Raw genomic sequence first — 11,935 nt, 5'->3', positions numbered from 1 at the left:
TGAACCATGATCCAAGGGCTTAAAATCCTCTTTTAGAAAAAGGTTAATGGTGGGGTGGTGCTTGGGTGTGGCAGATTTTACGTTAAAACATGCTTAGCTCTTTTGAGAAAGTGCTAGGCGCTTTATAGTATATAATACTTATTTTTCCTAGCAAATTTGCCGTATATATTAGTCACAGTACATAGATATCTTATAGAATAATTGTCCACCGCCCACCTAACCATTATCGATACGGAGGCCCCAACCGATTATACTTACCTAAAAGAGCCTGGCAAGGAAGATTTGTTAGTGTAAGACGCTCATTGTTACAGCGTTTATTATGTACATATGTACATGTATGTATTTGCACTAGAATGATGTACTTACATGTACCTAAGATATAAGTAATTCTCCAAGTACCTTGATCTAACTATATGAATATAAATAGATACCTAGATATTGTCACAATTTTTTTAAGACTACGTGGTTTATAGAAATTTGAAAAAAAAGGATAGAAAAAAAAGGTGCAATATTATATTACTCCGTAACGCATAACTTTTTGCATTACGTATATGCGCCAAGGCAGTATGTAAGTATATATATAAAGTGACACTCCTCTGAATCTTAAAACTCCGTTATACGTTGTTTTCGAATAGATTGAAGGGACGATCATAACAAAATATTTAGCTTCGTCTAATGTTACCCCTTAATCATCAAAGTCACCAAAGTCACCAAAGTCACCAAGAGCAAACAATATCTCGGAACCGGTTGCTTACTAACATGTTTTTCTACGGGACGGATATATGTATAAGACAAGGGCATTAGAACCCGGTCAAGTTTTGACATGACTCAAAGCCGTGGGCTCGAATAATACTTGATATCCCCTAGTGACAATAAATTAGCTGAGCAAGCAGCATGTGAAGTAAACACCCAAGCCAGGCCGGGATCTGCCCGGGCCTTCGTGTACGCAGTGTACTATGTTGTCGTAACCTGCAAGGTGCCAAGTCGGACTGGAATACGAAGTATGCATACCTAACGTATGAGGTCGATAGCATATGCTGAGATGCCACGCACAACAAGCCCCTGTGCAACGAGAATCAATATGGGTGTAATAATGAGTCAAACTACCACTGAAGACGGATAGTGTGGATTTAAGGCAAGGAGCACGGTTAGTCAAGCTTTAGGTAGTTAACTTATTATATACTTATATGACACTCTATCGATAAATGGTTGAGATCCCTAGATGTTCTATGTCCTTTTATATGGAGTATGATACGTAGTTGAATAAATAAGAAGTGAGTAGTAGGCACTAGGATAAGAACAACTTATTATACGAGACATCACCTAATAATCAATTACGCCCATTTCTACCCAACGATAGCTTTGTCAGGAGGCAGGGGTCATTGGGTTGGAAAGCAGCCCTCACGGGGCCTTTACCAAGAATGAATGTGTTCCACAAGATAGCCAGATATCTGCGGTAGCCAAAATGACCAAGCGCTGTAGGTAAGTTTGTTGCATTTCCTGAAGCTACCTACTTTGAAGGCAGACGTCGTGTGACTCGGGGATCTGCACAGGAGATTATTTGATCCGCCAGCTCTATAAACGGCACCTTGCTTTGACCCTGGGTTCCCTGGCCCTGAAGAGGTTGTGTTGCACGTGTATTGGGATGATCAAGGATTCAGACGTATGCAGATAGCCGCCCGAGCTACCGATTCGATGCAGATCAGCCGCTGCTACGGTGGACCATTATTACAACTGTGCCAAAATCAAGAAAATAGGTCAGATCTGTCCAAAAAGGGCTAGTATGAAAGGTGCACAGTATACTATGCGGGGTATATACAAAATTCTTATATTATTTAATAACTTTTTGAGTATTCTTTCTAAAATTTAAAGAAAATATCATTATTTCAATTGAAGTATGAAAAGAATTATTAAAATTGTCTTGTAATATTTCTAATTTATTTCGTAAAGATAATGTGTAATATATGATGTATATACAGGATTCCAAAGTGGTCATAAAGGGTATCACGTGCTAGCCTATTTGTATAAAACTTAGCCTCCCTGTATAAGACTTATTTGATACTGATACAACACGCCAGCCAAAGGCTATATATAAATGCAACTTGCATTTTTATTTTCGCATTAATTAAGGCTACAAAATGATACCAGTTATATTTCTTGAAATAGTATATTGGTAAAGTTATTTGAATACGCGTAAGTGTTGTTATTGAATTCGGGTATTTTGAGGTTAAGGTAAAGGCTATATTTGATTGGCTATTCGACTTTTGGTTGGCCTTATACTTATACTTACACCCTTTTTAATCACACTACGAACCTTAGGTTAAATTACATGCAACCTGGATAGTAATTTTTGTCTTTTTTCAATCAAAAGATCAATAGTTTTTGAAAAATATTTGGATAAATATTCGTAAAGCTATTATGGTATAAGGTTAAAAGGGGTGTTAATTGTGTATATAGTGCATATCAATTGAGCTTACACTGTATTTTTGCCTTACTATTACCTTATTAGACATAGTGCCAACTATTTTCTCGATTTTGGCACAGTTGTAATAATGGTCCACCGTAGCTGCCCTCAGCAGTAGATGATAGGGAGGATGGTCATCGAGTATTTTGAGGGCTTCCGTCGAATAGTTTCTCGAGGTATAAATAACATCTCTTTGGTACAATTTATATGTCACAGATATGCTAAAGCCCTGGTGTAGGCAAGGTGTTTGGCGCTTTTTTAAATTGGATGAAATCAAACGATAGTAGCCACTAAATAAACACTTGATAAGTAAATACTTTAGATATATAGGAAATATAGCATATAATCCTAATCCTGATCTAAATACTTATAGGATAAGTATATCAGAGTAACTAACGTAATAAATCTTGCAAGTGTCGATGACTCTTTTCAAGTCATATTAACACTAACGAAGCACGTATCAGCTAGAACTATGTTGATATTGTTTTGTAGCCGTGTTTTGTATAGTCCAAAATAACCCAGTAGAGTGAGGTCGAGTCAACCCTCCTGGATTTGGCCTTATAGTAATTGTTAAAGCCGAATGAAAACGTGAATAAGTATAAGATTTCACTAGCTTTAAGATGAGAAAGGGGCAATTCGTCATATATAGATACCAGGTAGACGATTCATTGAAGTTCTCAAGGCTTGGTTGAAAGTTCTCATATTACTACTTTCGTAGGGGTCAATGCATGTCCTCATAGAACAGTCCCACGTAGTAACTTATACCTACATTCTCGTCATCCATACGCACTTAGAGAGCATAATATGAGCCTATAGTCCATCGACCAATGTGACACTCGATGACCGGGCAACCCTCTCGACGGATTACTTAGTATGAGTTCTCGAGTTCCAGAAGCTCATATACCAGTATACCATGGATGACTTTTCAAGCAGTTCGTATACATGATTTTGTCTTTCAAAATGCTGTGATCACAGATCGAGATTCTGCGCAAGAGAGTATGTATCTGCTCTCAGGGGTAGTTGCCATACAATGCTAACAGCATCCTCAAGAACTGCCCGTTCCGTTTGGTAGGACGTTAGGCGATTTGACGACGCCTTGGAGCTTATCAAGTGAAATTTCAACGACTCTTTTCAGAGCTTCCATTTCCTCCTCTACTGTGCCCCCCAGTCCGGTGTTGGCAAAGCTGATGGAATTGCCCACATACACTGGCATTTGTGTCTTCTTGACTAGAATTTTGGCTAGGCGAGTAGTGAACTCTAGCGTAGCTTCTACAGCGAAGATAGTTGTTGAAAGTGGTTGGCTTGGATTATATTTCTAAGGTCATGTATTTTAGTAAATTGCGGATTCACTAATGGGAACAGGATTACATACGTCAGGCAAAGCGTAGACGAAAGATCCCATTGGAGTTGCTTGGTCTTCCTCATCTGCAGTTACGGTTGTGAGAAATAACATGATGACTTTTGACTTGATGTCTAAGCGCATATGAATCCTTGTATCCAAAGACCGTGGCAGGGGAAATGAGAGCTGGATGGGCTCATTAATTGTCTCCGCCATTTTGATATGCCTTTACTGTAAACAAGATTCAACCGTGGTGTTTAACGAAGTGAATATTCGAGTGTGATAGGCAGTTGTTAGCGGCTAGCGTTTTAGTGGTTAAGGTATAACCGCGATAGAGCAATAGAGCAATAGAGAAATAGGGCGGGCGATAGGGCAGATGATAGGGGTGCTTAAGTGAGATTTAGCTTAGGCTTAGAGCAACTCTTTAACAAATAGATGTTTGTCATGATCCAGTCTATCTGTCGTACAGAAGACGGTACCCCACATTAGATCTCCAAACGACTGGGGCTCCATTAGATACATGTACATAAAGTACATAAAGTATCTTACCTAAGGAGGTATCTTACTAAGGGTATATGTACTTATTCGAGAGGCCCGTTTGTAGCAATCTCGAAGTTTAACTTTTTATATCATCTACCATTTACTATCTACCATCTCTTCAAGAACAGACCTTATACATTTCTGTCTGTAATTTATACGACACTATTATAGACCCTTGAACTTAGAGACATAATTTTTCATTATGAAATTAGTATAATCGCTATTTTATATTCCTGGCAAATATGTGCTAAGGTTAAAGAAAGCTCAGTTATTCAAATAGTCGTGTGCCCCTCCATCTGGAGATATCCCTCGTTCATATACGATACATAACGGCGCCCCCTCTCCCCCCCCAATTATCATAAAGTTTCGAACTGGAGGTGTCGATTATATAATAAGATATATAATAAGACTATTCTTCGTTTGCTAACTCTTGAATTTGCTGTTATACATCATGGAACTAGCGAAACCGGCTTATAGAGATGATTCTCAGTGGGATGGGGTCGAAGAAGCCATCGAAGACCCAGAGGAAATCAGAGTCATATTCTGCGCCCTCGATTCTTTTAGGTTAGTAATACAAGGTTGTTGCGTTGTTGCGTTGTTGAATATTGTTTGTTAAGCTGAGTACCTCCTACGTCCGAGGGGGAGGATGCGATTTTGCTTCTAGTAGGCATCATATCACATACCTTACAGGTCGCTCACCCACACACGCTTCTAGCCCGTTTATATACACTAACAAATATCATATAGCCAATATGCGAAGACGGCGCACCTGAACTGCACCCATTTTCGTAGGCAGGCGTTCTACGCTCTCCCTCAGGCCCACTGGCAATTACTCGCCCAGCCGCCTTTTTCGTATCTGGATGTGTTAAATCGCATAGACGATGCTATTGAGAGTAATGCGGAGCTAGCTCGTATTATCGTCAAGTTTGGCTTGAGGTCTTTTGGCGTACTTGAAGCTGCTTCGGAAAAGGAGCTTACTATGCCTGAAGAATGGTCCGGTGTTGCTAAATATAATGATCTGGATAAGGCCCGGAGCACTATTAGGCAATTCTACCGTGACTGGTCCGCCGAGGGTGCTGTTGAACGTGATGCTTGTTACGGACCTATATACCGTGCGCTAAGTGACGAGAAGGCGAGATATCCTAACCGACAACCGATGAAAGTTTTGGTACCTGGTGCCGGGCTGGGACGACTAGTATTTGATCTCTGTCGGACGGGGTACCATACGGAAGGCAACGAGATTTCCTACCATCAACTGTTGGCATCGTCGTACATTCTCAACTCTACCGAAACCGCTGGTCAACACACTATATTTCCATGGATCCACTCCTTTTCAAACCACAAGAGTCGCGATAATCAATTTACATATTACAAAATCCCAGATATTCACCCCCAGACGACATTAGCGGGGACGAAGGGTATCGGCTCGATGGAAATGTGTGCCGCAGATTTCCTCTGCCTGTATGGGGATGAAAGCCACAAGGATACCTACGATGCCGTAGCCTCCGTATTTTTCCTTGACACGGCGCCAAATCTAATTCGCTACCTCGAAGTAATAAGAAATTGCTTGAAACCTGGTGGTGTTCTTATCAATGTCGGACCTCTGTTATGGCACTGGGAGAATCACGTCCCCGGCCATTACGGATATGATGGAGACGGTGATTACGATGAAAATAATTCTTTAGGCATTGCAGATCCGGGGAGTTTCGAGCTTACTGATGACGAAGTCGTCGCGTTGGTGGAGCGTATGGGTTTTATCATAGAGAAGCGAGAAACAGGCCTGCACGCCCCTTACGTGCAGGACTCTCAGAGCATGTTGCAAACGGCATATAAAGCTAGCCACTGGGTCGCGCGAAAGCCAGAGGACGGATCTAATGTGATGTCTGAAATCTAGACTGCATACTAGAGCTTATTGGTGGAATCTGGGACGCATTGCATTCTGGTATCGGAGCTTGATTTCTGCAGAGATATTATCTAGACATACCTAGCATCGTAGACCGGGAACCTAGATAAAGGCATATAAAGAATGAGAACACGCATAATAGCTTAATGGCTTGAATATCATTAATCATAGTAAATAGAAACATCTGCTACACCGGCTATGCTACCGATACTACGCATACATATTCATAGCTTAGGCTCCGCCGACCCGGCTTCTAGGGAGACCGTATTCCACAACGCACCACCATCTATCTGTATCGTCGCGCCGTTAACGTGCGACCCTGCTCGACTCGACAGATAAACTACCACACCGGCGATATCCTCAGGCCTGCCGAGCCGCTTGTTCGGGTTGCGCGCGGCGTGCTTCTCGAGACCACCCGTCATAGACAACAAGCCCGTGGCCATCTTAGTCGGGAACCAACCGGGGCAGATGGAATTAACCAGGATATGGCGAGGCCCTAGCTCCAGCGCCAGATTGCGACCCAGCGCAATAACAGCGGCCTTGCTGGCGCTATAGCCAAACGTAGCCTGGGGCCCCGTAGTGCCGACGCCCAAGCCCGCGACGCTCGACGTGATGATGACGCGGCTGGGGTCCTCGACGGTAGCGCGCTTCTCCAGCAGCGGCGCGAACTTCTGTATGCACAAGAACACGCCTTTGACGTTCAGGTCCATGACCTTCTGGAAGGCGCCGTCGGGGTGCGTGTCGAAGGCCTCGCCCCAGGTGGCGCCCGCGTTCGCGAACAGGATGTCGACGTACTCGGTGTGCTTGGATACCTGGGACACGAGGGACTCGACGCCGGCGAGGGTGCTGCTGTCGGCGGGGACGGAGATGGCGCGGGCGCCGGGTTGGAGGTTTGGCAGGGAGTTGAGCTGCGCGACGGCGGCGTCGCAGGCTTTGGCTTTGCGCGAGGTGATGAATACTTTGGAGCAGCCGGCTTGGAGGAAACTGGTGTGTGGTGGGTAGAGGTTAGTGAGGGTTGGTTGGGGAGTGTTGTGTGTAATTGTAAACGTATAGGTAGAACTCACGCTGAAGCTGCGTTCAAACCCAGACCTCGAGAACCGCCTGTCACGACGGCGACTTTACCCTTGAGGGAGAAGAGCGACGGGAAGTCGGTAAGAGCTGTTTCGTCGGCCATGATGTTGTGTTATCTACGAAGTATATCGTGATAAGAATATATTCTCTAGTTAATTGATCCAATGGCGAAAGAAGATAGTTGTTGGTTGATATATTAATTAGTATGTTCTCCTCTGTATCAACATCAATAGCAAGTCTCGTCTTTATAATTATCAACTAGTTATTAACAAGACAACAAGTCAAGTTCCAATGCCAGAATTATTGGACAATGTATAAGTCAATAACCTAGTCGTACCTCCCTATCGATAAGTGATGACCGAGGAGCTTGCGGGGACGTGCCGAGGTTCCCCAACGGAGATGGGCCGGGATGAGGTTAGGTTAACTAAACGATTCAAGGAACATCTTACATGATGGAATCAACTTCTCCTTTTGTGTTTATGGTATTATTAAATAACTAACCTAGGTAGTTATATTGGAGGCTTGCTGGAGGAAAGTTAATTTAGGGTAATATCTACGGGATTTGTATAAACATGGATACTGGTGCTAACTTCTAAGTGTAAATATGATGTCGTAGATCTGGGAAGCTTTTAGTATCATAACCCCCTATACACAAACACTTAATATCCCAAAGTCCAAGACAAAACATTATTTGGTCAATGATATGTCTTCATATTTATCAGACACTTACCACCACTTCTCACACAACACCCGATGAGATTCCATTCCCAACCCAGCCTCCATGTCAGTCAACTTTAGCACGAACTCGTCCGTCATAGTAGGTACACTGCAGACATACACAACCGCAGCCTTCCTCTCCTCAGCATCACCCACCGCTACCGCGATATCATCGACCGTCATCCTCCGCGCTTGAAACGGGACATCACTCTCTCCTCCCTCCTCCCCCTCGCCCAGACAATGCACAACCCCTCCTCCATCCCCACTCCCACCCGTAAGAAACAGCCTTAACCGCCCCTTCACCCTCCCCGAAGCAAATATCCCAGCCAGCCTCTGCACAAACTGCAAGCGGTCCGCGCGTCTACCTCCCGACCCATCATCATCCTTCAGCGAGTACAAAAACTGCACCTGGAACGGCGCATCCGCACCCGTCTCCGCGATGCTAGACAGCATGCTCATCAGAGGATTAATCCCCACGCCGCCAGCAACGAAGACCACGCGTCTTAGAGCATGCGCATCGATACCCACGGGCGGCCACACGAAGCTACCGCCGACGCGGACCCTTAGTTCCGCATAGGTAATCTCGTCCGGGTTCTGCCATAACCACGCCGCGGGTGGATCAACCGATTTCTGTACCGCGAGCTCTACGTACCCCGGACTTTGAGTTTGTGCTGGCCCCGGGGAGACATGGGGCCGCGCTAGAGACGGGGGCGAGGTGATGGTGTACCCGCCTGCCTTGGACACGCCGGGCACGAAGACATCAAGCCATTGACCCGGTAAGAACTATATTATAGGAAAATAGCAATATATGTAAGAAGGTAATTAAACTCGTTGTATAGTGCCGACATCAAATAGCTTGTAAAGGGGGCCAAAAAGCAGAACATACCCGAAGAGGGGCTGATAGCTCGAGACGGAAGAGCCTGATTTGATCATTGATCTCGTCGACCTTGGTCAACGTGACGATGTGTAGGGACTTGTAAATACGTGTTAATAGATGATCCAGTAGACAAAATTCCTATTATCAGTGTGAGTAAATATACCTCATCTCGCGGTTCCGCTGCCGTCCTTTCTAGGTGGCTAGGCTTCGGTTCAGCCATGTTGGTAAGCTAATAGCACAGTAGTTCAAGTTAGCGGAGCGAGATGCACTTTTAACAGTGTTAACTAGGTAAGATATTAGATAGTATTTAAAATATTACTATCCGTAAACTGTTGTAGGTTTGAAGTAAAGTATTGATAATTGCGTAGTAAGATATGAGTTGAGGTTCCGGTAAACCCCAATACAGCTGGCGGGGTTTAGATTACTAGTAAGACATAGTAGATATCAAACAATTCCTTAAGTCGCACCGTCACATACAATTCATACGGATTAATATGTAAACAAGTAGGTAGCTTTGGATGCCAATTTGCATATGGCGCAGTCGATTCCGTATACCTTAGGTACCTAGGTGGTAGCTAAGCTACAGAAATTAATAGTGCCTATACGGGCTAAGTTTCTCTGGCGCAGATTCAGTTATAGCAACATTACGTCCGGCAACCGACAATATGCAAACGGCCTATCTAGATCCAGTTACCCGCAGGGACACCGTTTATGTATCTAGTGTCGTGTGTAGCGCTTGCACGGACACCGCGAGCAACACCTTTGCCGCCAGATCCTTTGATATCCTTATCGTCCCCCTGACGGGTAGGAAGTTCTATCATAGAAGAACGACCGGTATGCTTCTCTGGCCGTGGACTCCATGGGTACTTTCCTGGTCTACCTTCATGTTGTAGGGGTGATGGGGTCTGCCCAAGCCATTCTCCTTCGGTGACTTTTAGCTTGTCAACATCAGGGAAGCTTACATCGCTAAGCAAATTCACCTGCGACTTGGAGAGTGGCAGCCTGGCCTTAGATTTTGGTGACGATTGGGCGATGGGAGAGTCGAATTGGTTAAGGTGCCGTTCAAGCACGCTGCCAGTCGTTGGAACATAGCCGGTCGGGGAGGGCAGTGCCGGTGAATGCGACGCTTCGGTAGAGTCCAGTGAGGCTGCATAGTCCGAAGAGGACTCATCCTCCCGTTCATAGGCATTTATATCTCTCAATTCCAATGCTTTAATTGGCGCAGACGGCAGTAATATCGACTGCGCCGTACCCAACTTTATTTCCTCGTTCTCAAACTCTTCGCTCTTGACGTATCGTTTTAGAGACGGTGTTAGAGATGGGCAGCTGGAACGGAGTGAACTCTTGGAAGCCTGCCTAGAACTTGTCTTGGGAAGCTCTGGCAATGGTCTCTGTAGCAGCTTAGCTAAAAAGGCATCCCTCTTTGCCTTATTCACATCTTCAATGGCAGTAGCAGGTTGGCGAGCCCCTGCGAGTTGCGGGGGGCTTCTCAAGGAGTATTCCTCTACTTTAGGAACTTCCGACAGGTCCGAAATAGCCATGCTAACGGGATTAATGTGATCTTCGAACACGTTATCCTCGAGGAACTCCACACCGATAGCGAGTTGATGCGCAGATGGAGAGGTCGCACGAGCGGGATTCTCTCGAGAATCAGAGCCTGATGAGTTATTTGAACTTAGAGATGCCGGTCGAAATCCAGTTTCGTACTTCGGTATAAGGTTTCGTTGCACGAGATATTGCACGGATCGGTAATAGAAACAAAAGGTCGCGAAAGGCGAATCTTTTGCATCTTCCAGATGGTATTCGTAGAAGGTAGCATCTTGAGGGTTGTCAACCAAGCCGCCACTAGATGAGCTGAAGATAATTAGCTAAATGAACTAATATATAGGAGAGGATATTCAAGTAGCCTACGTGATTCCACGACGTTCTTGGTAAAGGTGTGAATAGGGGTCTAACTCAACAGCGATGCGCTTTCGTCCCCGACAGCGAAAGACTTGGACCTCGATCAAGCCACCATCTTCAGAAGCCAAAGTCTGGTCGAGGCCATGGACGAAATGGAAATATCGCGTCTCTATGCCTATAGGGATGTTGCCGTTCTTGTCTCTCAAGCCATCGCCGGGCTCAAAGAGGCTTTTCGACACGGTCCCTGACGCACAATAAATGGTGTCAATACCCCAGGAGACAGTGGGATGACCATTGATAATCATCTTAAAAAAGACGAATCTTGAAGGTGGTGCTGGTTGATGAATGAGGTATTTGAGCCGAAACTGGGAACCTGAAGACTGGTTTAGATCGGATATATCAATGATTTGAAATATCAGAGTAAAACTTACCAGGACTTGAAGGAATATAGACTGATACGCGGGGGTTAGATTTCTTCAGGGTGGGCTCGGCATTAGGATACTTAGAGGAAGAAAAGTGAGAGCCATTTCGGACCTTGTCTCTTAGATCGTGGCAACCAGGGCCAACTCTTGTGAGACGAACAGACGATCCATCCGGGTGAGGATATTCGGGTAGCCTCTTAATATCCGAGCTGGCTACGATGGATATCTCAATACCACGAAGGGAGGGCATGTTGGTAAAAGAACAAGCGTGAAATACGCCTGTATACGTCCAAGGATGAGGGTACGATGCCACCGAGTCAATAAAAAGGGGGGGAAGTTAGAGATATTTGAAGATGGTGGAAAGGAAAATTAAGCGTATTTAACAAAGTAATTTGGTGGGTAGCAAGGAAAGTGCGTGTATGTGAATCACAGACATCTCCAATAACGGCTTGCTCTTACCTGAATATCTCTTGAACGTGCCTACCCTATGATGTATGTACCTAACGTAGCGGCTACATGTGAGTGACTAGATGTGCACATGTACGCACCTGCCTATATTATGACAACGTAGACATGCTTGCACACGTGTACATATTTCCATCTGTTTGTATAGCTTCATCTCTTAAAGAAATGAATCTATAATCATTTTTTACCCGAATTGTGATTGGCCTTACTAAACCATCTCATTAAACTTACCAAA

General features: G+C 44.6%; 4 protein-coding genes across 4 annotated transcripts; 1 reads left to right on the top strand and 3 right to left on the bottom strand.

The window, feature by feature from the left end:
* Window positions 1–3,509: 3,509 nt before the first annotated feature.
* On the bottom strand, window positions 3,510–4,019 carry GL218_03370 (uncharacterized protein; the record flags this gene model as incomplete). Its single annotated transcript, XM_033579927.1, has 2 exons — window positions 3,510–3,779; window positions 3,837–4,019. The coding sequence occupies 2 exons, from the start codon at window positions 4,017–4,019 to the stop codon at window positions 3,510–3,512; spliced, it is 453 nt and encodes a 150-aa protein (XP_033437590.1).
* A 775-nt stretch (window positions 4,020–4,794) lies between these two features.
* On the top strand, window positions 4,795–6,237 carry GL218_03369 (uncharacterized protein; the record flags this gene model as incomplete). The annotated part of the gene is made up of 2 exons (XM_033579926.1): window positions 4,795–4,907; window positions 5,091–6,237. The coding sequence occupies 2 exons, from the start codon at window positions 4,795–4,797 to the stop codon at window positions 6,235–6,237; spliced, it is 1,260 nt and encodes a 419-aa protein (XP_033436836.1).
* Window positions 6,238–6,470: 233 nt separating this feature from the next.
* Window positions 6,471–7,420, bottom strand: GL218_03368 (Rhamnolipids biosynthesis 3-oxoacyl-[acyl-carrier-protein] reductase; the record flags this gene model as incomplete). The annotated part of the gene is made up of 2 exons (XM_033579925.1): window positions 6,471–7,230; window positions 7,311–7,420. 2 exons carry the CDS (start codon window positions 7,418–7,420, stop codon window positions 6,471–6,473), a joined length of 870 nt encoding a protein of 289 aa, XP_033436835.1.
* A 623-nt stretch (window positions 7,421–8,043) lies between these two features.
* On the bottom strand, window positions 8,044–11,485 carry GL218_03367 (Oxidoreductase NAD-binding domain-containing protein 1; the record flags this gene model as incomplete). The annotated part of the gene is made up of 6 exons (XM_033579924.1): window positions 8,044–8,817; window positions 8,921–9,007; window positions 9,075–9,140; window positions 9,874–10,765; window positions 10,823–11,186; window positions 11,245–11,485. 6 exons carry the CDS (start codon window positions 11,483–11,485, stop codon window positions 8,044–8,046), a joined length of 2,424 nt encoding a protein of 807 aa, XP_033436844.1.
* Between the last annotated feature and the right edge of the window lie 450 nt (window positions 11,486–11,935).

The sequence above is a fragment of the Daldinia childiae genome (genome assembly GCF_008694065.1).
Source record: "Daldinia childiae strain JS-1345 chromosome Unknown Scaffold3, whole genome shotgun sequence".
NCBI lineage: Eukaryota > Fungi > Ascomycota > Sordariomycetes > Xylariales > Hypoxylaceae > Daldinia > Daldinia childiae.
Note: the sequence above shows the minus strand (reverse complement) of the source record. Positions and strands in the feature narration are given on the sequence as shown.